At 42.1% G+C, this 26,322-nt stretch overlaps 1 protein-coding gene across 14 annotated transcripts in view; it reads left to right on the top strand.

Annotated features, from left to right (window-relative positions):
• synrg (synergin, gamma) overlaps positions 1-25,861 on the top strand; it is a 42,456-nt gene extending 16,595 nt beyond the window's left edge. For 6 of the 14 annotated variants that reach the window (XM_085243809.1, XM_085243810.1, XM_085243818.1 and 3 more), the window contains 14 exons: positions 752-1,009; positions 1,083-1,219; positions 2,951-3,075; positions 3,459-3,521; positions 4,963-5,922; positions 11,073-11,624; positions 13,864-14,027; positions 14,166-14,219; positions 14,939-15,035; positions 16,276-16,424; positions 17,116-17,226; positions 17,359-17,397; positions 21,948-21,980; positions 24,854-25,861. In XM_085243809.1, coding sequence (XP_085099935.1) covers positions 752-1,009; positions 1,083-1,219; positions 2,951-3,075; positions 3,459-3,521; positions 4,963-5,922; positions 11,073-11,624; positions 13,864-14,027; positions 14,166-14,219; positions 14,939-15,035; positions 16,276-16,424; positions 17,116-17,226; positions 17,359-17,397; positions 21,948-21,980; positions 24,854-24,985 — 2,874 coding nt within the window. In that variant the 3' untranslated portion in view covers positions 24,986-25,861. The remainder of the gene's footprint in view (positions 1-751; positions 1,010-1,082; positions 1,220-2,950; positions 3,076-3,458; positions 3,522-4,962; positions 5,923-11,072; positions 11,625-13,863; positions 14,028-14,165; positions 14,220-14,938; positions 15,036-16,275; positions 16,425-17,115; positions 17,227-17,358; positions 17,398-21,947; positions 21,981-24,853) is intronic. The other 8 variants (XM_085243812.1, XM_085243813.1, XM_085243816.1 and 5 more) reach the window with 6 other exon arrangements.
• The last annotated feature ends 461 nt before the right edge of the window (positions 25,862-26,322 follow it).

The raw sequence follows: 26,322 nt of genomic DNA on the forward strand, positions 1-26,322 counted from the left end.
TTATCACTCTCAGCCCGGGCCTGTCACCACCACCCCTGGGAGGATGCAAATCTTCAGGCAGCTCACGAAACACTGCATGCCTCCGCTTCCATGCGAGGAATAATAAGACACCTTTGGTGATGTAAATCTTCAAGAAGCTTAAAACACAAGCAAAACAAGGTGCATTCTCTTGTGAGGTGGAAGAAAGTTTGAGTCTGCTGGTGACATCTGTTCAAAAGGATTGTGTTGAATAATTTATATATAAACGTTAGTCCTTGGCCACGTTCAGTGAATACAGAAGGGCTTTAAATTATATAGGTTCACAATGATCCGTGTGCCCTGATACCTTTCGTGATTTAACGCATTAACCCCCCCCCCCAAAGAAAGAAAAAAATGCAGCCAAATGAAACTTTGAAACATCTTACAGGCTTTGTTTTGTATTTGTCATTGTCAACAGTCCTCATGGAAAGACTCAAACTGACTCCGTTACTCTCACTCACTTCTTCACCTTATCTGTGGCTTTCAACCTGAGGCTTTTTTGCAGTCACAGATACATAACTCCATTTTTTAGAAAGTTAAGGTAGATTCCAAAAACGCTGGGCATCACTGCTTTGACAAACATTGCACACAAAGCGTTTGTTGAAGACTGCTTTGATTATATTTGCAGCTGCAGGACAAAGATTTCATCATGTTTTAATATGCTTTTGCACAACAGCTGAGCTCAGGGGGACCTGCTTCGCTTGAATATTGTTTGTCGTGTCCTTACTTTCAGAGTGGCCTCCCGGCAATGAACGTGGAAATCCTCGGCCAATTTCCTTCTCCTCCCGTGCCGAACCTGCCGGCTCTGGCTATGGCCATGGCCCCTGTCATGCCTCAGCACCAGCAGCCCATGATGACCCAGCCCCCGGTCTCCATGGCCATGCCCACAGCAGCCCCGCCACCAGTCATGCCTATGACACCGGCAGCACCGGCTCAGCCACCCACAAACACAAATTTCATTGCCAGTTTCCCTCCAGCACAGGTATCACAGGTATGCTCAGTTTCTTATTTTCCTGCTGTCGATCACCTCACTCACTTCACTCTCCAACATGATGTTTGCGTAGGGAACCAAAGCCGATGACGATGACTTCCAGGACTTCCAGGAAGCTCCAAAGGCAGGAGGAGACCAAGCTTTCTCTGACTTTCAGGGGGAATCGGGAGGAAGCTTCCCTACTACCATTGCACCACAGCACCAAAACAGGTACAGGCTTGTTGATGAAGACAGTGAGTCTGCCTTTTTTTCCAGGCTTGTATAATTAGGAGCATTTTAAGAGCTTATGTGACCCTAATTATAAGCTACATTAAATAAGATTGGGTATTTCTTATTCTAGCTCTCTCTCCTTTTGCTCTCTGTGCTGTAAATATTTGCAGAGATGAGCATCAAATATTCAGCCCTAGATGATTATTTATAGCTGACTCATCCTGCATAATATTTGTACTTCTCATTGTCTGTCTTACAGTCAGAGGCACTGTTTCAATATCTTGTAATAACCTCCTCTGAATAGGAATGAGTTTGGGTCATCTACTAATGAATTCATTTCAGTGGACAGTAGATAAGCTTGTTTCTTTATATTACTTCTTTCCGAGCCTTTCTGGAGCAACCGTGCCTTCAGTGAGAGGAAGCTGAAAGGCAATTATCCACTGAAAGACAAAGAGAAAGCAGAATTAAAGTATCTGAAATCTAAGTGGCATAGGCGTTTTATGATTCTCTCCTATTTCGCAACTGAAAAAATCCAGTCCTGACGGTTTCATCAATGTAACAAGAATTCCCCGCAGACTGAGATTGCTTTCTAATTAAATGAGAGGCTGAACAGCTCATATTGGGCTGCCAGCCTGAACTGGCATCCATAACTTACTGTCGGATGTCTTACAGAAAAAGCGCTTTGAGGAAACTAATATTCACTGAGTTTAACAATTTCCCTAAGCCCCTGATTTGTCTGTTTTAGCATATGATCAGGCATAATGGTCATCATATTTCTTGCTTTTGGCCTGTATTAAAGCATCCTTCACTTTCAGGAATAGTTTGGCATTTTGGGATTATGCTGGTTAGTTTTCTGTTGTGTTGAGAAGACTGAAGCCACTTTCTTGGACTGGCTCTTTCATCAGTTGACTGAAGTCTGTCAGCAGCAGCTCTTAAGCTCGCAAATAAACCAGTCTGTGCAAAAAACTGAGGTGTAAAAATATGTTTTGGGTTTCAGTGGTTGATCATGCATCTCAGGTTGGACTGTTAACGTCCTGGAGTCTTCAGTGGGTGCAGGACAGCACAAACCCTCTAAATTAAATTAAATATAAAGTGGTAATTAACATGTATCAAAGGGGCTGGAAGGTGTTCACGTCTCACGCTAAACAAAACTATCTCGCTACTGAATAGCCTGAATATTAAGAGACAGTAAAAGAAGTATTATCAAAATCTTTTTTTAGACCTAAATCAATATAGGATTTTTAAGACCAGTACCAATATTTGGCAATTTTTAAAAACTGGTATATCACTATATTTTTTTAATATAACAGAGCTATTTAAAAGTAATGTTCCTCTAGTGTTACAACAGGCCACGGATTACTTATTTACACTCTGCTTGGATCAGCTGCTTGTTCTTTGAGGCATTCTAAACATGTGCTGCTAACACGCAGTCCAGTACATTTTGTCCGAATTATTAAAACAAGATATAAATACTTTTGTTGGTGAGCTGGATGTGAGACAGTGGGCGTGTATTTTTATTCCTAAGCAGAGCTACCTTCTGCCTGTTCAGTGGCCTTAATGGATGAAAGGACACAAAGAGCTTGTAACAAAAGAAAAAAAAAAAAGAAGCTGTTTCTCTCCAAATTGTGAACCCAGGGCAAACGTTCAGCTCAGGCAGCTTATAGGGATTAAACTTTACCTTTGAACTTCGCCCATCATGATGTCTGACGATTCGCTTTTGTGTCCCTGCAGCACGCCTGCCTTGCTGACTCCAGTGTCTGGTTCCTCCTCCGCCTCCGTTACATCTTCTGATAAGTACGCCGTGTTCAAGCAGCTGTCTGTGGATCAGCCTGCAGAGCCTACACCCCCTGCCTCAGGTACGTTGGATACCTCATGTAATAGTGTTAGTCCTCTTGGGGGTACATACTGGGACCAAAACATAAAGTCAGTCAGAGAAGGAAACAATATTATCATCACAGCAGCATGGGGAACAGCACGTTCCGTTCCTTCCTGTGTAGATAACTGGCAAGGATTCATTAAAAGCAGAAAGTGATAACATGACATTTCCAGGTGTTTCATCATGTCGAGCCCTTTTATTACATCTAAAATACGAAATTGATCCCTGAAGGTTAAAGCAGCTTACATAAGGACACGTTCAGTTCACAAACTAAGTTTTGGCCCTTGAACGATACAGGGAGAGTAAATTTCTTTCATATTGCTCTTTATAGTTACCGATTCTTCTTTATTTGCTCTGATCCAGATATTGGAGACAAATACAGTGTATTCAGACAACTCGAACAACCCGCGGAGAAGAAATCAGTCGGTAAGAGACCCACACATCTCGATCTCTCTGTGGAAAAAAAACAACACACGTTCACCTAATGTACATATTAGCACATCCTTGCTTTTTGACCTCTTTAGGCAGTGACGTAGAGAACTAAGAGATGAACTTTATGAACATCACATCATCCCCAGGAAACAAATGGTTTCTTTTTATGTTCTCTAATTAAACTGTGTATTATAACTTGGACAAAGCTGTCAGGTCACCACACTACCACAGAGCCATGTTTACACTGTGTCTTGTATTGCAAGCCTGCAGCGTTGATACCCACTGTGTTTCCCATCCCTGTTTCATTAGAACAGTTTCCGATGGGGACACCTCTTACAACTCCAGTAAGTCATGCTTTGCAGTGACCTTTCTTTGGCATTGTCAGGCTCCATCTCCTTAATGAGCCCATTAGTTATCGCTCTTCCACCGTACACCAGCGGTGTGAACAGATTCTCTATTTCAGCATGCATACGTTACTCCACAGGATTAACAACTGCTGAAAACTTGAGAATTTATTCTGACTTTTTTCTGTGTGGTTTTTGTAAAAAAGAGGCAAAAGTTTTCCCACTGCTATAAATACCCATCACAGTTATCTGCAGAAAATGATAATAGTTTGTTCTAGCTTTTTTACTTTTAGCTAACAACTTCATCAGGATTCTGTAGATGTAATATTGTTTCCTGATAACAAGTCATATCTGTCTTTTTCTAAGCTGTTTTGTCATAAATAGCATTTTCTGTCAGGTTCAGACTCTCTCATCAGAAAACTTCAGACATTTGCATAAAAGTCTGTGATAAACACAGCCACTAAACTCAGGTGTAAACTATCATTGCCTAAAGATATTTGATGCTATAAAATATAAACCTAAAATACAGAAATTACACTGGAAACCATTTGGCCTCGTCTACTTCCCTGGAAGATATTGGATATTGTAGACAAAAATGACGTGTTGGATGGTAATTTTTGCAGAATGACTATAATCAACAGTTCCTTGCGTGGTAGTGTCGATGTACATGCACCGTTTCTCATTAGTTTGGGGTCATTTGAAAGAAAAGCACATTTGTTTTTAGTAAAGTAAAGTTGATTGAGGATTCATTTTGTAGAAATTCCATTAAAAGTTATATGATGTAGGAAGTATTACTTTTTTAAATTATATATTTAATGAAAAGAAGTGTGCATTTCTTTAAAAAAAAACCCAGCCCTAAACTTTTGAGTGATAGTGTATGGAGAGCTTTTTGTGCAGTGATGTATGATCTTCTTTGCACACTGCAGCCCAAAGTTCACCAGTGGAGCAAAGGAGTAACTAATGCACCATTCCTCTCTCTTTTAGGATTGTAAAATAACTGAATGGTAGCTGTTGCAGCTGAGACCTTTTGGCCCCTTTATATCTCTCTGTTGTTTTTTTACTAATCTTAAATTCTTCTCTTTGGTTTACAGGAGAAGGATTTGCAGATTTCAAGTCTGTCGGCACAGTCGATGATGGCTTCACAGACTTTAAAACAGCCGACAGCGTCTCTCCACTAGACCCTCCAGATCAAGCCAAGCTCTTTCAACCTTCCTTCCCCTCTGCTTTTCCAAACTCTCAGTCACTACAGCAGCTTCCCCAGCAACAGCCAGCAGTGTCTCTTTCTCAGCCCAAAAATCCTCTCAATATGGCTGACCTGGACCTTTTCTCTTCTATAGCGCCCTCTGTTCCTGCCCCCACTGAGACAAAACCCAGCACATTCCCTTCTGTGTCTGTGCCCCCCTCTCTTGTCCTCCTGCCAGGTGGAGTAAAACCTCCGGGAGGAGGGGCAGATGAGTTTGGGGATTTTGCCCTCTTTGGCTCCTCTTCTGACTCCACTCAAGCTTCAGCCGCAGGAGGAGCTGCCTCAGCACCTCAGGATGACTTTGCAGACTTCATGGCATTTGGCAGCTCTGGTGGAGAGCCTAAAGGCGAGAGCAGCGCGGGTGTTCAAGGGGAAACCTCCACACAGCAGCGGTCTCAGCAGAGCTCTGACAAATACGACATATTCAAACAACTTTCTCTGGAAGGAGGCCTCGCCTACGATGACACCAAGGAGAGCGGTGCCGGCTCCTTCTCGTCACTCAAGAGCGACAACGACGACTTTGCCGAATTTCAGTCCTCGAAGTTCTGCACAGCACTCGGTGCTTCTGAAAAGACTCTGGGTGACAAGGTGGCCGCATTCAAACAGGCCAAGGAAGACTCTGCATCTGTAAAGTCCCTCGACCTCCCGTCCATCGGCGGGAGCAGCGTGGGAAAGGACGACTCTGAGGACGCGCTGTCAGTGCAGCTGGACATGAAGCTGTCGGACATGGGAGGAGACCTGAAGCACGTGATGTCAGACAGCTCTCTGGATTTGCCGGGTCTCTCTTCCCACCAGCCCCCTGCTACAGGTGAGGAACTTGTGCGTTTGCTCTGGTGAGGCTCCGTGCAGTGACACACAATATCGCTTTCAAGGCCAGCCAGCCTCTCCTTCTCAGTGACCCCTCCCCCAGACAAGGGGTCAAAGGGCAAATAATGAGGTCCTTGTTGAATTGAACTTGCTCAATTGCTGAACACAAACATGAGTAACATATCAAATTAGATGCATCACAGCTTTCATTCTACATTTCATCGTTCATCTCATCATACTCTTTATTTATTACTTATTTATTTAAGTATTTATTTATTTAAATCTTTAGTTTCTTCCTCATTAGTTTTTTTTATCTCCACATTCCTCTTCCCGTATATTGTTATTGTAATGACAGGAAGGTCCTGGCCCATATCTCTATTTATTTACAAATGATGAGTGCCTGGTTTTGATGTGCTGGCAGTCATAGTTCACAGACGAGGTCCCCCAGCTGCTGCCTGCGCGACTCGGATAAGCCTCCTGTTTGATGTGTCCACACCGCGGCAGGTGGATGTCGCACTTCCTTTCAGTGTACCGTGTGTGTGTGTGTGTGTGTGTGTGTGTGTGTGTGTGTGTGTGTGTGTGTGTGTGTGTGTGTGTGTGTGTTGTTTTGGGCAATGCTAAGAGACGGAGCAGTTGAATACAGATGAGTACAGGAGGGCGTTTATCCTCTTGTTTATTCAAATCACAGGTTTTCGAACAATAGGCTGCAGCTTACCAAAGGCGTTATCCGTAAGCCATCATTTACCTTTTTAACTGATGTGTGCAAAAAGCACAGCAGATGACTTAATTTTGATTCGCTTGAAATAAAATGTTACCATTAATACGACGTTTTGCATGCAAAAACTGGAGACTATTTTCATATAGAGCAACAGTGATTTGTCACTATTAAAAATATTATAGGTGGATGTGAGGGCTTGAATGTGAGTGCATGCATTTGTCTCTTTATGCCTGTCAGTTATTGTATTACCCTGCAGTATTTTCACATTAACCACGGAGTATGTTTTGGATCAAATGGACGTCTAATTGTAAGATGTCTAAATAATAGCGTGTCTGCTTTTTCCTCCCCTACCTCACATCCATGAAAGTGGAGTTAAAGTTTACCTAAAGCTCGTCCTTTTATAAAAAGGGAAATCAATCTAGTGTCTGTTAATAATCGGGTAGTGTCCGTGTCCTTTTTTCCCCCCTCTCTTCACTGCTCATCATTTATTCATCAGGCATCTCGTCTTCCACATCATGCGTCGTGTTTCATGCAAAACATTTCAAACCATTCTTGCAGTGTAACATGAGATGGGTTGCATGTGTTCTCAGGTGAAGGCTCTGTAATTCAAACGTTTGCCAACTTTAAGGGAGCTTTCATTTTTATTTAAAAGCTCAGACAAAGCTTGAGAAGTTTGTACAAATTGACCAAATCTCCACCTGACAACAGTCGTGCAATCAGCTTCCAATATTTCGTCACATATCATTAATTATCATCACATGTGTCAACTTATTTCATCCAAGAAACTGATACTTTATCCTTGACTAGAAAAAGATGTAAACATCCCCATTGCCTTATTTCAGTTTCTGTGCAGTGGTCAGATTTTGGTTAAACCCAAACAGGCCCCTCCGCACGGAGAGCAAACAATCCAGTCCATGGAGCTGCAGCGAAACCGCTGATCGGGTAAAGACCTGCCCGCTTTAACATCGATACATTCCTGAGAAGCTTATACGCTACCGTGACGGCGGTTTCATTTCACCCTTATTTATCAGCTGTTCTCGGAGAGCTCTGGGACTAACCTGTCGTTAACGTGTAGCAGTCCGAGCAGTTTGAGCACCTCACCACGCTTTGCACTGTGTTTTTGGAAATGTATGTAAGCTTAAAGAGACAGTATTTCTTTTCTGAGGTTCCTTTTGAGTCGCAAGAGGAATCAAATTTTCTTTCTCGTAATTTTCTTTTCTTTTTTTCAAAAAATCCGTTATCTGTGATATCGCAGCATGAATTTTTATCACGTGTGGCTCTACGGTCTGGCTCTTTGTGAGCATAATGAAGTTAGTATTACCCTTCCTGCCTTGCTTTTTGCTGCAGTGTGCCTGCCTTTTCAATTTGTGAAATTGACAAGAACGTAATACAAAATAACCATTTTATGCATAACAGTATTGCAAGTTGTTTTTATCAAGGGAGAAATGTGTACATGCAGATTTAATAGTGTATTTTTATTACAGGAATATGACCTCTTATTTTGAGACTATAGGAAGACTTCTCGATCTTGTTGTGATTTGCCAACTATGTAAATTAAATGTAGCCGACAGTATTTAGTAGAATCAGAGTATTTTTAGTTCAACGTGGATTCAAACATCAAAGTTTTTAGTAAATAATGATGTGTTATTAATCAAGGGGAATTAGTGCTCATCATCCTGCTTTGACAAACAATCACTGTAGCAAGAGGGGAAAAAAAGGATACTGTCTCTTTAAATCTGTTCCTGCATCTGTGATTGGATGTAATGGAAGCCCTTACTGGGATGCCAGGTGTAAGGATGGCCCTCTTTGTTTTCTGTAACCCTTTGAGGGCTTGAATGATATCGCTTCACATGTTTACATGCAGATTAATGCAGATATCCTGATCTCTTACCCTTATTTATTAAAGACTAAATATGTACAGATGGCAGCCTCCTTGCTGCTTCTAAAGTTTAGCTTCCTCCCTGTCAGTTTGTCCCCTCAGGTCCTCAAAGGGTTAATGCTTCCTGCCTTGTTCTTTGAATAATCTTTCAACCTGGCCTTTTCAAGTGTTCTGTATTCAAATCTTTTTTTTTTCTCCAAAAAAACAAAACAAAACAAAACAAAAAAATACACCTGTTGATTTACATCCTTATAGTAAAAGAAAGTTTGTCATCTTCCCAGAATTACTGATTCTAGTCTGTGAATGTGCCTTCTCATTCTGCTTCTATATCCTCGGATTATCTTTGTTTTACTTTCTCGCTGTTTGTTTTCTTCCTTTTCTCCTGACTCTGCATGCACTTGTATTCCAGATGACTGAAATTTAATTTTCAAAGTGTTAGTTTGACTAAACCTCTTGTAATGGTAGACCTCTTTCACAGTTCTTTGTGACCTCTCTCTCTCTCTCTCTCTCTCTCTCTCCCTACTCATGTTGTCGTAATAAATATTACTGTTGGTATTGCTGAAACGCGTACCGTCTTATTTCTCCTTTCCTTTCCTGTGAGGCGTAATGTGGTTGTAATGACACGAGGCTCACACCACTCGATCCTTGTCAATTTCACAAATTGCTTTTTGTGTCTGAGGGTTCTGTCATGCAAAATAGGAAGGCTTCAACAAGGTGGATTTATGTGTTTGCGAGTGTCTGAAGGAGACCTGAATGCTAAAGCGTTGACAAATGTGTGCAAGCTGCGCAGCTGTCAGTCAGTATCAGTCATAAAGAAAGTGATCAAAACACTTGTGAGAAACAGGGCAGACGCAGTGACAGGAAAGATCTTTTATTGATGTTGTTAGAGCGTCTGCCTCGAGACAAAAGCCTTCAGGTTGCATTTAATATAAAGAGATCAACTCTGATTATTGTTAGCCAAGCTGTTTGTCACCAGTGAAAGCAGCGAGTGTTGTCATATGGCCACGAGAAAAAAAAAGTTGCGTAAACATGACTCACCTCAGGCATAAAAACACCAAGGAATAATTTATTAAAGGGAAGATGTATTACGCTTTGTATTAATGTATTAATGCCTTGCATCATAGATGGTTGATACAAGGCCTTGTTGTCAGTTTCACAAATCTGCATTATAAAAACTGTTTGTGGGCCCTTTGGATTACCAGGATTTCTGCATTGATTAGTATTGTTTACATATAAAACAACATCTGATCGACATCAGTGTCACGGCTTCAGACAAACACAGTCTGGTTAAACGCACTCCCACAGACATGCACACAGAGCGCAGGCTGGAAAAAGTCATCCAATTTAAAAGAGGAGAAATTTCAAATCAGTTCTAGAAAACTGTTTAAGTTAATTGTTATTTTTGGGATTAGGGGGACACATCTCCTTACTTCACTGTAATCCTACAGTCACACTGAGGAAGACGCTAATTGGAGACCAGATTGATCATATAATAATCGTGTTATCTCCTTGCCTTTGAAGTGGTCGCTTCAAAGACAGGGATCAGGTCTACCGCCAGTCACAGTCAGTCGACATCTTCAAAACAACTTTGGCGCATCAAGATTGCAATAAGATCTGCCATCAGTTTGCCATGACATCTGTTTGCCATTGTTCTATTGTTCTTCTTCTACATAAACAGAGTTTCACATTAACTTTGGAGTTGAACCAGAACCTCACAGATTCGAAGCAGAAATTCCTCTGCAAATGTGATTTAAGTGTAAAATGTCAAGTAGTCAGTAACCTTGCTTTTATAATCAGAATGCAACCAGTTAAGTGCAAAAACACATGAGTCGTGCTCATTGGTGCACACCTACTCTGATTGCTCTGCGCTTATAAATTAGGTTTAGGAGCAGTGATCTGCAAATTTTCATCAGTCTGTCTGAGAGGGGTTGCAGTCAGATTGCCTGCCCTCTCACTAGGTGACCAGTTGGTTGAGTGTTGGTTTTACCTGCACAGATTGAGAGATATTTCCAGGATTGTGGCTTTCATCCCAGGACACTGGTTGTAAATGGATTTTCATTTCATTTAAGGTGCTCACAAGATTAAAACATGACAAAAAATGTCCTTCCCCAAAATGGTAGTCTAAATCCTCGTGTAAAAATAAAATGGGAATAAGGGAGTGTTTTCTAAGGGATCGTTTCATTTGATTTAAAGTAGTAGTGCAGATTAAGCCATTGTTCGTAAAGAAATATTTGTCTGTACTTTTTTAAAATCTCGTGAGCACCATGAAAACAAATATTAAAAAGATTTTGTTTAAAAAATAAAAAAAGGTTCCCGTATGCTACAGAGAACTAAATGGAGGTGAGAAAATATGTTCTGTTAATATTCTCAAGGGCTCTTTTCTCAAGACCAAACTACATTTAGAAGAAGCGACATCACTTAAAGCATAGATAAATGAGAGTAATAACCCGACAGAAATCTCAGACCCCTGTTGAGGCCTATTAGTCTTCCTCCTATCATGACAGCATCTGTGCTATTCCGAGGAACCACCGGTATGTCTGTGTTGTCATTGCAGAAGGAGACGACATGAAATTTGACCCCTTTGGGACATCGGCCCTCAGCACCTTGGCCAGCTATGACTGGTCAGACCGGGACGAGAGTCTGCCCGGTGAGGTCAGAAAGCCACCGGGCTTGGAAGGAGCTGGCCTTCCATCTTTAGTCCCCACACAGAGGAAGGAACTGACCTTTGGCAGCACTGAAAACATCACAAGCAACTCCATAGCAAACATCATCACCTCCTTCCCTGCAGAGGACAGTTCATCAGCAGATGACAAGTTTGAAGCCTTTGCTGACTTTGGCTCCGGCGACCAGGGCGGTGTCAATAACGAGGATGACTTTGGAGACTTTGCAAGTACTGTTTCGGAGAAGTCAGACTCGCCTGCTGCCACTGCCGAGGCGGGCTCAGAGGGAAACCAGAGCGAGGCCTCCGATGACTTTGGTGCCTTCCAGGGAGACAAGCCAAAGTTTGGCAGGTCTGACTTCCTCAAAGCCAGCGCTCAGGCCAAGGTCAAGTCCAGCGAGGAGATGATCAAGAACGAGTTGGCAACTTTTGATTTGTCGGTTCAAGGTGAGTTTTCTTGTTGTATTTACTTCAGTAGGCGGCACATTGTTTTTCAGTTAAAAATAATTGTCTAAATCCAAATAGAATTTTGCTTAAATGATGAAAAAACAGAAAACAATCATTTTTGACAACTTGGAATAATTGAATATAATGAATGAGTTATTGAAAATTGTTGTCAACTAATTAATTTATTAATTATTTGAAGAGCAGTTTTGGCAGAAAAGTATTAATTTCTGCATTGTTGAATTTGTTGACTCAAGCTTCCTCCCACAGTCTAAAGACATGCATGTTAGGTTAATAAAAGCTGCTTTTATTATGGTCCCTTATTTGCAAGGGGTTGCTGCAGTGGATTGATCTTCATGTTTGATTTTACACCGGATGCCCATCCTGACGTAACCCTCTCAGGGTTTTGTTTCCAGTGTTGAACTTGGGATCTTTCACATGTTGAATGTGTTAGTGTGACAGCCAAGAGGTATGTCAGGTTAAGTGGTGATTCTAAATTAGGTGGGGTTTTTTGCCTGTCCCATTTGGTTCTTTAGCCGTCAGAATTGTTGTCTGAAGACCAACAAAGATACCCAATGGATTTACTTTGCCAAATGGATCATCACGGCCTTGCCGTATTGGTCCATTTGATCAACCTTTGTTGTTATTATTTATTTTATTTTCAGTTTTTACAGATGGGACAGACATGAGTGAGGGATAGGAAAGGGAGAAAGAAAGATGAAGGAAAAGAAAAACAGAGGGGAAGAGGGACAGTGAGAAAGGGCACTTAAAAAGAAAGAAGAGAAAAAAAATCTCCTGGATCACCTGTTGAGAGAAAAAGAAGAGAAAACAAGCAAAAAAACACCCCAGAGCAACATACTAAACACAACACCATCACGTTAATCTAGCTAAGTGTAAACACCAGTAAATACTAAATATTGAATCTTGTTGTGTAGCAAGCAGGACCGACAGCGCATAATATGCTTGGAAATAGCAGCCAATAGAGGTGTAGTTTATGTCTATGATCAGTGAACACCCGTGTGCACACCTGTGTGGATCAGCACGCTTGTATTCAAAAGGTTTCCCCATGTAATGGTCTGCTAGAGGATGTAGGGAACCATAGCCCTGTCCCCCAGGGCATGAAGCAGGCATGGAGGAGATCCAGGCTCCAGACATCCAGAGGCCCCAGAGGTGCGAGAGCCCAAGGAGGACCACCAGAGGGGCATCCGTGCCACCCTCCTGGGAAGAGCTGAGGAGAGCCCCAGATGAGGGGTCAACCAGTAGCCACGGAGCAGAAGCCAGAGGGGGCTGCAGTGGTGTGCCCACTGGCTCTGCCGGCAGCCAGCTGTGCCAGAGTGAACCGAGCCGCAGGCCCAGATGATTCTAAATTAGTAGTTGACATAAGGAAGCGTTGTTAGAATAAATGACTATATAAATGTATGCATAATGTGGACACATGACTCTTCTGACCAGCTGTAAGTCCTTGGCCCTGCACTCTGCTCAAGCACCCCGCCCCCACAGACAAGGCCCATCAGATGTGTAATAAAGCTGTCAGACATTAGATGGTAGTGTTGAGATGACAGCTCCACTCTCTAATGGCAGCGACTGTTGAGATGGATTAGCAGATGCCCACAAATCCATAAGCAGAAATTAACCGTATCCACTTAGAGGCTATTCATTTTCGAACCGCTGTTTGCTGCTGTTATTTTTCACAAAATAAATTATTACAGTTTCCTGCACTGTGATCAAAGCCTCATGTAGATTCATTTCCCTGTGCTGAAGTTAATGTGTGTGAAGAAGCAGGGCTTGCTAACTCCCCTTCTTCCTGTGGCTCAGTGACCTGATCACAGTGGGGCTTCTGGTGTAGGCTGAGTAGTTGTGTGGTGATGGTGGGGTTGAGGGTGGATTACCTGTGTGTAGATGGCGCACGCACACATGCGCTCACAGCTAACCCCACTGGAATAGTCTGGGCTTCACTTGTGTTTGTGCTCGTGCTTGTTGTGGTACCTTGCCAGGGTTTTTGTCCTTCTATAAATGATTCATACCTGCATATTTGTGCCTCTGTTTTGTACCTAATTATTGTTTGTCACAATTAAGTATTTACGCATGCCGTCCCTGTCTGGGAGGAATTAACTACAAACAGAATGGAAGTAGAATGGTTGGAGACAAACAGGTGCACAGCCCAAAATGAGTTGCATCACAACATGTCGCTGAATTGATATTTCTCTCATTTCTCTTCTTCTCTGCTCCGTCTTTGCTGCAGGTTCCCACAAGCGCAGTCACAGTTTGGGTGAGAAGGAGATCAGGCGTTCACCCCCGTCTCCGGCGCCAGAGCAGCCCTTCAGAGACCGATCCAACACCCTGAACGAGAAGCCTGCACTGCCCGTCATCAGAGACAAGTACAAGGACCTGACTGGAGAGGTGGAGGTGAGGAGGGAACCTGAATATCAGTAGATTTCAGCGCAATACCAAGGACTGTTAAAGCTTCAAAATACATAAATGCCCCTTTTTGTTCTCTTCTGTTTTCCCTTTGTGTTCATTTGAGATAATTTTGTGCTGTTGCAGGAGAGCGAGCGCTACGCCTATGAGTGGCAGAGGTGCCTGGAAAGCGCTCTGGAGGTTTGTGTTTGTTTGTGTCCTGTATCTGACCTCATACCTGGGAGAGACTTAATTGTGAGAGCGACAGCAAATGTTCTAGAGCATAGGTGTCAAACTCTGGCCCGCGGGCCAAATTTGGCACGCAGCCTAATTACATTTGGCCCGCGAAGCCATACCAAATTACTATTAGAGCTGGCCTGCTGGTATTATACAGCTAATATATATATTGTTTAGTATTAAGCTTTGCTTGTTCCATATTCAGTTTTTCAGCAAAACTTGTTTGAGTCCATAAGAAAAGATTCATTCTTATATCTGGAGGAAGATTTTTTTTTTCCCCAATAAATATTAACGTTAGCCCGCGACTTTGTTCCAGTTTTGAATTTTGGTCCACTGTGTATTTGAGTTTGACACCCCTGTTCTAGAGTAATTAAGATAACCAAAACACACTGAAATGTTTTTTTCAGCCAGGATTTTACCTGTCACGTATGTCTTGGGATATTTTATTTTCTTGAAACTTGCAAATATAACTTCAGGACTGTTGTGTTTTTAAAGCTCATCAAAAATTGAGGATGTTGCAAAATGTCTGCTGGAATATTTACTTTTCGTTTTAATGTGTTTGACATTTCAATCCCGGGTAAAGGCCATAATTTTAACACTTTACTGTTGGATGCTCATTATGAGTTTTATAAGCAAGACCAGTGTGTATGTAATAACGCCAGCTTCTGTCCTTCCACGTTAAGGTCATCACCAAAGCCAACAACACCCTGAACGGGATCAGCAGCTCTTCTGTCTGCACCGAGGTCATCCAGTCTGCTCAGGGCATGGAGTACCTGCTTGGTGAGGAGCTGCACTAATGCACACGCAGACACAGCTACTACTACCACTACTATAAACACACCGGGGGCCTCATTTATCAAACCATATAGGGAAAGTGCTCTAAATCTGTGTGCAACAACCAGCACTTTGCACAGTAAAATGTCCATTCATCATCCACACACCACAGAGCAACCTTATATATTGTAAACCACTTTCCTTTCAAATGCCTTTAAATAGGTCTCATTGCCACCAACATGAGAGTTGGAGGTCCCGATCAATGAAGTAGCACTAAATAGAACTGTTTATTTAGCATGTTTTCTGGAAGAGTGTGGACACTGACAAAAAAATAAAAAAATCAGTGCCGCAGCTGTTCAGGTCAAAGAGAAGTAAAGAAAGTACATGTAAAAAATAGTGTCGATGACCACAGAATAAAAAAAAATACTGCCACAGGAGTAAGACGGTCCACCTCATCAGTATCGCCTGTGGATGGAAAAATTGCTTCAATAATTGGTGAGGTGTCTGTGGCAGAAATCATCCCTGAAGGTGATGCTTGACACGGTCGGTGAACCTCCACAAAGCACAGAGGGGGCAGGGCCATCATGAGTAACCACTTTATTTTATAGTGTGGTGATTGTTTTGGAGTTTTATGGCCATGAGTCTCACACATAGAACTGAAAACACAAGCAATTTTATACCCTCCCCTGCAGCTGAGGACACTAGAAAAAATCAGAACCAAGATGACTTGTGAGTTCATTCGGATCGCCTCTATAGAACAAGGGCGAAGTAATGGCAAGACAATGCAAATAACATTTGCTGATTACTCCTCACTCTTTGTACGGAAAGGTCCCTGCAGTCCCTAAAAACAAGCATTTCATGCTAAAATGTATCTATGAGTCGAGCTCAGCCCTTGAATGTTTGATGATATTGATAAATAACACTATGACCTGGAAACATTTGCACATAGAGAGTTAATACTTCCACATACAGTTAAAAAGAAATGAGGCCTTGCGAGCCTCAGAGGCAACAAGAGCCTGTTAAAGAAGCCGGTGTGTGGCCTTAACGCCCTGTGAAGGACAAAGGACAAGATTAAGATGAGCTCTGGTGTGATGGCTTATCTCTGCCCCGTCTGACAAGGTCCTGCTGCTTTACTGTTTCTCTGCTTTTAATGAGCCGAGTGGCTAACACGTCACGGCTAAGTGCTCAACACCGACTAAGAAAGTGTGTTTCTGTGACATGTGTGCGTTTGTTTTCTCCCTCTCAGGCGTGGTGGAAGTGTATCGCGTCTCTCGGCGTGTGGAGCTGGGCATCAAGGCCACGGCGGTGTGCTCTGAGAAGCTGCAGCAGCAGCTGAAGGACATCAGCCGTGTGTGGAACAACCTCATAGGCTTCATGTCGCTGGCTAAGCTCGCTGTAAGTTGCTATGACGTTTGTACGCACTCGCCAAAAGGCAGGACAGATAGATATACAAACAGATTCATACACTTGGTTGCTTTCTTTTTCTAGTGGAATTACGCACTGATAACAGAGCATTGACGTTCAGTTAAAAATGCAAGTCCTGCCAATAACATGATTGAGTGTTAGTGAATCCAGTATTGTCGGTCCATTAGGATAAAATCAATGATTCATTGATTTGAAAGCAATGCAGATGGAGTCTTTTGGTAGGCCGCTGTTTGGATCAGCGGGGATGACGAAGACTGTAAAGATTTATTTACCCAGCTGTCTCCAAGTATCTGTAAAACGGGACGCAAGAGGAGGACTGTTCTCATCCACAGAGCCAGCAGACGAGGAATACTGTTTGTAGAAGATAAAAATGATTTAGCATCTTGAGAAAGGAGGCAGAAACAAAATGCAACAAATGTTTAATTAAAGCAGGGATGAAGATTTCTTTCCTTATAAAGGAGAAAGATGTAAACTCGAGAATTGTTTGTTTTCAGTCTGAGTAGCCAATGTCGTGCCAAGTCTTTATTAAAAAAAAAAGTTGATGCTCGGAGATGTTTACTATAAGCCGACTTGCTCTCTCTGCTGTTATTATAAGAATAGAAATGACTACATTTTGCCCTGCGGCAGGAAGTAAAACGTCTGTGTGTTTTTGTGTGTCTAGCCTGATGAAAGCTCCCTGGATTTCTCCTCCTGTATTCTGCGGCCGGGTATCAAGAATGCAAAGGACTTGGCTTGTGGGGTTTGTCTGCTCAACGTCGACGCTCGCAGCAAGGTTTGTGTGCATGCACACTCACACAGAGTAACTGTTACTGGGTACTGTTTTTTGTTTTTTACACACATGATGCTGTGCTCATCCCCAGCAGATAACAACTGACATTTCTTTGACTTTGAAACATTTTTCCAGAACAAAGAAGAAAGCACTATTGGACGTCTGTTTAAACGAGTATGAGACAGTCAACTGTCATCCGAATCTCATTCCACTCTTTCCTGTTGGGGTCCTTGGGGGTCCTATCCTCCTCTTACTGACGAGCCCTGCGGGGGGCCAAAGTGACAGGATTCCCTCCTCTCCACTGCTCTTCTATCAGAGCTGTTTTCTGCCTAGACATGCACATCATCATAAAAACCCCACAAAGTACCAACCCAAATCTAAACCCCAACCCCTCACATTACTTTGCCTGTCAAGCTTTGTCTTCTTGCAGCACATATGATGCAAGTAATATTCATTTAACACGAGTTCATAGGGAAGATCAAATTCTTTTCACCTGTCACATTGCAGACTTTTATGCATGTAGTCCTCTAGTTAGTTAGCTAACTGTCACCATAAATCTGAGCAGAATCCAGCTGACGTTTATGAATTTTATGTTTCCAACTCAGTTGTTTGATAGCTTTCTGTAGATCGAAAAACTTTAAAGAGCCCCGCGTAATGTAACAAAAGATTAATGAGCATAACAAAATAGTTCTTGAATTATAATTTCCTCCTAGTTAGTCGTAGTGTGATTGGGATAAATGAAAGAGATGCAACAGCATGCTTCATATCTTTTATTATTGCAAATAGATTAAAATTATCCCCAGAGCTGCCAACCTCGGCTCAAAAAACCAGACGGCTCAAACTCAGCTGTACGGCCCAGTTTGATCTCAATTCAATTTTATATAGATGTCTCAAGCTTTATATTGTAAGCTAAAGCCCTACCATCAGACAGTCACACACTCAGTGACTGTGGGGAGGAAGAACTCCCATTTCATAGAAAGAGACCTCCAGCAGAACCACTGGGGTGGGGTTGAAAGGAGAAAATAAGAATAGAGACGGAACCAAATATAAACTACAAGAGAGAGTAGACAAAGAGTTATTTATATGTGTAGCAGCATATATACGCATCAGTAATGCAAAGAGGAATAGAGAAGAAGTGCTGAGTGCATCATGCGTCCCCCAGAGGCTTAAATAGAAGAATAAGCAGGGAACCACCACTTTTTTTTTTTCTCTTCTCTTTTACTCCACCCCCAGTAGATTGTTGCCTCTTGCTGAGCATGTTTCTGCTAGAGGGTTCATCCCATTAAAGAGGAGCTTTTCCTTCCCACTGTCGCCAAGTGCATGCTGACTGGGCATAGTCTATTTGCTGGGATTTTTCTCTCTATTACTGTAGGGTCTTAACCTTAAAATATAAATTGCATTGAGGTGACAATTTTTGTGAATCAAACAGAATTTAACTGCAACTGAGGTTTATAGTCACCTGATAGGGTTAAGCCAGTGGTGTTAAACATAAGGAGTCTTTGCAGGGCCTTGCAAAGACTCTAATTCAACCTTTTGAAAGGCTTTGAAAGAAGGAGGGCATACATTTTTTCATAGGTTTTACAACTTTGTCTACCAATAAAGACCTCCCCCATAGCCATCCATACTACTAATTAGGCAATAGATAAACAGTTAAATGTAATTAAATTTGATCTGATGGTGATGCTATAAAAATGATCTGCACGTTTAGAGTCACCACATTGAACCTGAAATTAAGCGATTCCTTCAAAACGTCTATCAAGCATATGGAGGTGTTGGATATATAGTTGCAGTATGAAGAGACTTGCTTCTATTTCTGATAGAACTTTCCTTTAGTGTTACTCCAGAAACAATACAAATAGTCCTGAAAGTGGTGCTGCAAAGTCAGTGTTTCGACAGTTTTTCCTTTGTAAACTCTCCAGACACTCTAAATGCCAGGTGTCACTCCTATTAGTGCCCCACAATGTGAACAAAGTCAGAGCTTGACAGGCTCTGATCAGACAGTCACTTTAGGTCGTCTCCCTGCTTTTATGGTGAAGTATGAAGTTAGAAGTGTCCACGGATAACAATGTGCGCTCTTGAAGTAAATGACAGAGAGGGAAGATGTCACTTTGGCACCTCGGGGTGGGTTTTTTCACCCTGTGATTGCTTCCTCAAGGTCACAAAGGTTGTTACTTTGTCTTGGAAGGGTTTCATTTTCTATTCTGCCACCTCCATCTCAATGTAGCTGCACACTTTGCCACTTTGAGCTAACAACCGTCGGTGTTTCTAATAACTGTTCAGAGAGCGGGGCAGGATGGCGGTACCTCTTTGCCTAGGGTGGTCGTGATTTTCATCGATGTGGGCCATTAAGGGTATTCTCGGACCCTGCGGTTTAGAGGGCAGGATGGTGGCGTTGATTGTTTCTTGCGATCCGTCTGCTGCTCTGCCAGAGCCAGATGGATAGTCCAGACAAGATAAGGCTGACTGAGAGGCATCTAGGCTGTGAGCAGATGTGGCTTACACATTAGTCATAAGCAGGGAGAACGGCGGATAATAGACCTGCACACACAAACGCACTCTCTCTCACCTCTCGCTCCTCTGTGCGCAGAGGCAGTCTGAAATTAATGCAGTTTTATTTTGTCTCTGTGCCACAAGCATGAGATTAATAACCCATCTTTTAATTACATTTTTGGCACAAACCACCCTGGTAAGACTGTCGAGCGGAGAATAGCATCCCCTGCGAGTATAATGAAGTGAAAGAACAGCTTTGGCTACGGCAGACAGCACCGATTGTTGCTTTGTCCCTCAGTGAAGAGGTGCCGGTTTGTTTTTCGACCAAAGGTGCAGGCGGGTGGAGACGTTGATGTGGCATCAAAGAAATGCGAAAAATGCTCGACAGCCGATGTGCTCAGTCTCTCCTGTTCAATTCATGTTTTGAATTCTGATATTATTCTCGATTCAAACAGAGCCAAACAGTCGCTTTCAGCCAGACTCACCATGTTCCTGTTTGGCTAATATTCTCTGGGTTGTCGCACCTTTTTTTTCTTTTTTTGGTTTAAATCATTCTGCATGTTATCTTTGGGTTAAGGGGCTTGGATGGGCGACTGCAAACAGCTTCATCTCTCCTCAGTTTGTCACTCAGAAGCAGCAGCAGTTTCACCCTAAGTGATACTTTTTGGCTAATGATGCTCCAGCTCCTCCACTAAACGATAAATGCTAATTTAGGCATTTACAAGGAGAAGGACTGGAAAGGAGTTTAAGCTGAATAATTTAGCATTTTTGGCTATTTATTTTAATGCAGCTTTTTCAAGTGCCTCAAGCATTTGGATTATCAAGTTGAATGTGTGTAGTTTTGACAGCAGCACACGGGAGTTTGGACCACAGCTTTGTTCTTAGGCTGCCCATCTCTTTCACAGCATGTTTCCATCTGGTCGAGGTTAGCGGGGCTCCTGCACAGACAAAGAAAGTCAGGGAAATTACTTACCGTGCAATACCGACATTAAAGAATTTGGGAATTGAAAGAGCACTCTTTGAAAATGTTCAAAAGTACAAATTCGACAAATCTGAAGCTGAGAGAAACTGAGAAGTTGACTTCTCAGCGACTTCCTGTGTGGAAGTGACGTAAATTAGCGAAAATCATGTCCCCATCCCAACTTTATTTAAACGTGTTGGTGCTAGCAAATTTAGACTGAGCAGATATTTAAATAAGTATGTTATTTTGTTGTTTTTGTTATATTGTTATGCTTAAGTCAACATTGTAACATTAAAATTAGTTCCAAATTATCACATTGTTTACATTGTACTTCACTTTTTTAAATAGGGTTGTGCTAAAAGTAACATTAACCTTTAGCATTAACCTTAAAAAGTAGCGCTCGATTCCAGGTCTGGTGATGTATCACCGGCAACTTGTAGCTTTTTTTTTTAATCTCACAGTAAAGAAAGCTGTCAGTGAGGGCAGGTTTCTGTTTGTGCTGGCTTGTAAATCTTTGAGTCATTGATGTGTTTTTTTTTCACCATGTAACACATGCATCCACATGCTTTGTTGTTTTCGATCAATAACCCAAATAACAAATATATTTGGTTTATTATTGCAGAAGAAAACCACAAAACAGAGATGAAGCTGTAGCTTTAAGTCAGCTAATATAAAGCTGCTGCAATACAGTTTCAGGCGATTGGCTGATTGTTTCAGCTCTAACCAATCATGCTGTTGTACCAGCAACATGGCAAAAGATGGCAAGATCAAAACATGAGGGACTGGTAAAGGTCCTTTCTTGGTTTTCTCCCAACATTTCAGCTTCTTTTTGAGCAGGAGACGTCTGATTAAACCAAACCTTTGTTCTTTCAGTCTTCAACCTTTATTTTAATGTCAGTTGATAACTGTCATTTTAAACACAGACTCTGGTTCATGTGAGGTGCTGCCGCTGCAATAGCAGCTTTTCTCCTTCTGTCTACAACCCAGATTTGTCTACAGGACTGGATTAACTGTGACAAACCGCGCTGATTTGTTTCAGTGAGCATACTGGCCAAAATCTTCAGTCAATATTTTAGATCGATCGAGGCAAAATCTCTTGAATTCTGAGTTGGAAAAATGTGTAGGAGCCCCGAGGGTAAAAACTTTCATGTTTTCACCCAAAAACATGCTGTGAAAAGTGGTGAAACGGCTGCTCGCTGCTTATTCTGTGCACACTTTGCTCTGGGCGCTGCATGAATATGCTTCACCTCTCTGACTGCTCTTGTGCTTACAGGCATTGACTAAAGACAGGGAGAGGAGCTTAAGGGTAATTATGCCTTGTTTTTTTTTTTTTTACTTCTAATAAAATAGTTTGCATTAAAGCTTGATTTTCATATCCGAACAGATAGAGGAGCCAGGACCTTTACATGCAGCTGAAAGGTCAGATGAATTAGCAGAGTCTCTGTTTTATCTGACAACTCCAGCTTGAAAACATAAAACCCACACTGTAGTGTTACAGCAGGCTTTTATTAACCTTTATTTAACCAGGCATTAGAAACAAATGATTTTCCAGGGCAGGCTGTGTACAAGGCTCTGTTTAGTTAAAACAGGTGGATATTAGCCTCCCTTCACTGACACACAGGTGAACTCTGGAGCAGGAAAGGCACTGCAGCGAAAGCAGGGGTGTGTTTTAGTTTGACCACCCTTTCATTTTGCATCCTCTCCCTCCCAACATTTCCCAGCTTTGGCACTCCTCTAAGTGCAGGTTTGTGGAAGCAAGTAGGCCAGGGCACAGAGGGGTCTCTGAAAGGAAATCGCTCCTCCAGTGAAATGTGAGCGTGTGGAGGAAAAAGCGAAAAGTGGAAATGTGTCATTCGGCTCGTCTGAGAAAGCCCTTCATCGGGCGGAGCATCTGTGCCGCAGACTGCATTCAGGCAGGTGGAGATGTATTTGACTTAATGGTGTGTTGTGGTGGTGTATTTCTGCATGCGTCTCCCCTCTGCTTCTGTGTGGGAGGCTGTGATTCACTGCACATGACTCATTCCTCTCTCCGGCTTCAGCTCCATTATTTCACCGGGGATGCAAACTCCTAAACTGCACATCACACACATTAGCATCTCCTGATTGCGCCCACCGTGCCGCAGCTGGGCCCAGTGAAATCGCAAACTTGCATCAGAGCCCGTGTGTGTGTGTGTGTGTGTGTGTGTGTGTGTGTGTGTGTGTGTGTGTGAGAGATTTCAGGGGTTTCGGGTCAGTTCGACACATTTCATTTTCTAAATAGCTCCAGTTCAGGCAATGTTTTTCAGAATCAAATTGCATTGTGACGCAGCAGGCTTTACGGTGGGGCATTGTTATCCTTTTTGTCTCAACAAAATAAATGAGGTGATCCATATTTGTTGATACAAGTACAGACAGTGATGGAATTACAGCGTCTGCAGTCATAGCACGATCAGATTTTTTTTCTCCTTTCAGTTCATTTTATGTTAAATCTTTGGGGAATAATTTTGCTTTATTTTTGCCCCATTTAGCAGTCACTTGTGGTGTGTTTGGATCCTCTGATCAGGTTGTCAGCAGGTTTAAACAGGGGATTGCTATCATGTTTTTATAGCTTCCTCTCATTTTTCAGGGAATTTTTCAGTTTTGGTCCCCCCCCCCCCCCCCCCCCCCCCTCCCCCTCCATTTAATATAAAAACTGCAGACATGGCTTCATCTGATTAGACATGCAGCTTCAAACATATCTAATCTTCTCCTGTGTTTTGATTGAGCTAAATCAGCATGCATGAAGATATCTATGGCTGTTTTGATGGCTCTCATGCATACCTCCAGATTTAAATAAAGAATGTCATCTGATGCCCAGCTGTAAACACGTTACTTCAACACATTATTTTCATCTTGGATGCATATTTTGTGTATAAAGAGAGGACTACACAGCACCTCTCATCTTAGGTCTCTCTAAATGTCAGCCGGTGCACATTTATTTGTTCCAGCACATTTACAGAAATCCCAGGGGCACTGTCATCCTTCTTGAGTTTTTATATATATATAACAGTGTAAAAGTGTCACAGCATGCAACATCCCTTGATTTCAACCACAGTCACATTTTTTAAATATGCAGAAAATCTTTAGATTTAGTTTGACTCCTTATAAACAGTCAGATTTAGTTATGATCAGTGAGATGTTCACAGCATGTGGCTCTCACAGCATTTCTGTAGATAGAACATTTGTACCAGTTGGACTATTATTCATACACTATTTTTTTTTCTTCTTTTTCTTGTGCTCTCATATAATTTTATGCAGGCCATTTTTAACGACTTGAGTTTTTCCCCAGTAGGCGTTGCCCATGTTTATTGAAATGTTTTGCTCGCCAGAGGCAGATTTTCATCCTGCGTAACTTGGCTGTAATTTACTGCAGGGTCACCTACATTGAAGCTGTGCTGTGCTGTGCACCACTGTGCTGCTCTCAGAGGATAGCTGATTCATGCTCTGGATAAGCGTGCTGCACATACTTTTATAAATACCTTCAATACAGCTGAGTGGTAATGGCATGTGTCATATTTCCCAGTTAATTAAGAGGCTTTTATGGTTGGACTGGTGCGAGCTCCCTGCAGCCTTCCCAAAAAAGTAGATTTTAAAAGCTGCTTTCAGATGCTCGCTTACTCACAGGGGCAGATTTTTCCCCCCCCTTAAATATTTGAATTTCAGTCTCTACAAAAGTAGGCATAGAAATAACTGCATTGTGGGGTTTTCCATCTGAGGATCACGGCCTTCGGTAGATCTGACATGGACTCCATAGCGTGTCTTTTTTCCTCTCCCCCTCTTACCCACAACCACAGAAGACTGTCCCTCCCTCAGCTTGGTTCTCCCAGAGGTTTCTTCCTCTTAAAAGGGAGTTTTTGCTTCCCACTGTCACCAAGGTCTTGTTCATAGGGGGCCATCTGATTGTTGCGGTTTTTCTCTATTATTTTAGAGTCTTTACTTTACAATGTAAAGCACCTCGAAGCAACTGTGGCTGTGATTTGGAGCTATATAAATAAAACTGAATTGAATTCAAGTTAATTGGATGCTGCTGCAGGCTGCTTTGTGCTCGTCAAAATAAACTAGCCTTTTTTCCCTTTCAGCAGCATTAAAATGAAGTCCGGGTAAAGCAGGTGCACACACAGGTTTATATTATTATAATATTTCACCCTTTCACTCTAACAGGCGTTCAACTCGGAGACAGACAACTTCAAGCTGATGTACGGGGGCCATCAGTACCACGCCAGCTGTGCCAACTTCTGGATTAACTGTGTGGAGCCCAAACCCCCGGGCCTCATCCTGCCTGACCTGCTCTGAGCTGCCATGGTAACGCGGCAAGAGCTAATTACCACCAGATAGGTGGAGCGGCCACTCGCCTCACACCAAGAGCAAGAGGAGGACATCTACAGTCACTGGATTCCTCTAGATTTTTTTTTATTATCCTGAAATCTCACCCAGACTGTGTTCATTTGCAGATCTTTTCCCTGAATAGTCATTGGTCGGTTCATATGGTTACTCTTTCGTTCAACCATACAGGTCAGCAGTTGAGGTCATATTTAAATCTGTTTTTAATGCTGCTTTTGACAAATTATTTCTGCTGACTATTCGTGCAGAAATGCAACAATATTAATAAATATAACAAATCAGTGAATCCTATTTAAATTATTAGGTGTGCAATATCCTTATAACACTGGCAGAGGAGGTTTTTGCTTCTGTTTGTATATTTTTTGTTTGCAGTGAATCAGACTTAATGAATCATAAGTCTACCATTGAATTACTTGAATTGTATTTCTGTCTCGGGTCTGTTGGATGAAACTCTGTGGCTGTTATGGTTTTAATGTCTTTTTGAAAATCTTTAACATTCAAACCATCTCTGCTCTGCCGGAAGGCAGGCGCCTCTCTTTCTCTGCATTATGTTTCGCTGTGTTGAATGTCTTTTGCACTGTTTGTGAGGAAACTTTAACACCTCTTTGGGTATTTAAATTGTATTTTGTAGGTGTTGGGGATTTGACGGGAATCTGTTGTGACTTTCTGTGTTGTTGTTGTGTGCAGAGCTGAAATTCTGGAAGTATTTACTAATGCTGAATTTGAACAGCAGCAGCATTTTCTGTATATTACAGTGTCATGCTGCAGCTTTGTATTAATCACCCAGCTGTAATGTGAATGTTATGTAAATAAATGACGTGCAAACTGGTTAAAGTGTCGCAGAGTTAATGTAATTATCAGGTTTACAGGTCATGCAGACCAAGTTCACCTGAAGGACATGCTTGTGTGCACTGTGGCGTTTCCATGCAGACACAAGAAGCTGGAGGGCATGTGTCCATCCACTCTGAGCATTATGTTCAGCCTTTAATGAAGCCACTTATTTAGCTCGGGAGCCGTACGTAATCGTGAATGAAGAAAGTATAACTAACCTGGACTGAATACACATCAGTTCATCATAATTTTCCATAAAGTAACCAGCTTCTTCTGAGGAAAGCAAATACTTCTGAAAACTACATGTGTAGTTCTAAAGTAACTCATTACTTTGGTGAATATAATTAATGTTACTACTCCATTTTTTTTAATCACCTTTGGTCTTTTGCCACATAATTGCCTGAAGCCAAAGTTCTGCATATAAAATCCCTTTTAGGATAAAAAGAAAATACAAGTAT

The sequence above is a fragment of the Mchenga conophoros genome, linkage group LG14, assembly GCF_057382185.1.
Source record: "Mchenga conophoros isolate Kocher_MC1m ecotype Shallow Benthic linkage group LG14, M_conophoros_male_GT1.1, whole genome shotgun sequence".
NCBI classification, from domain to species: Eukaryota; Metazoa; Chordata; class Actinopteri; order Cichliformes; family Cichlidae; genus Mchenga; species Mchenga conophoros.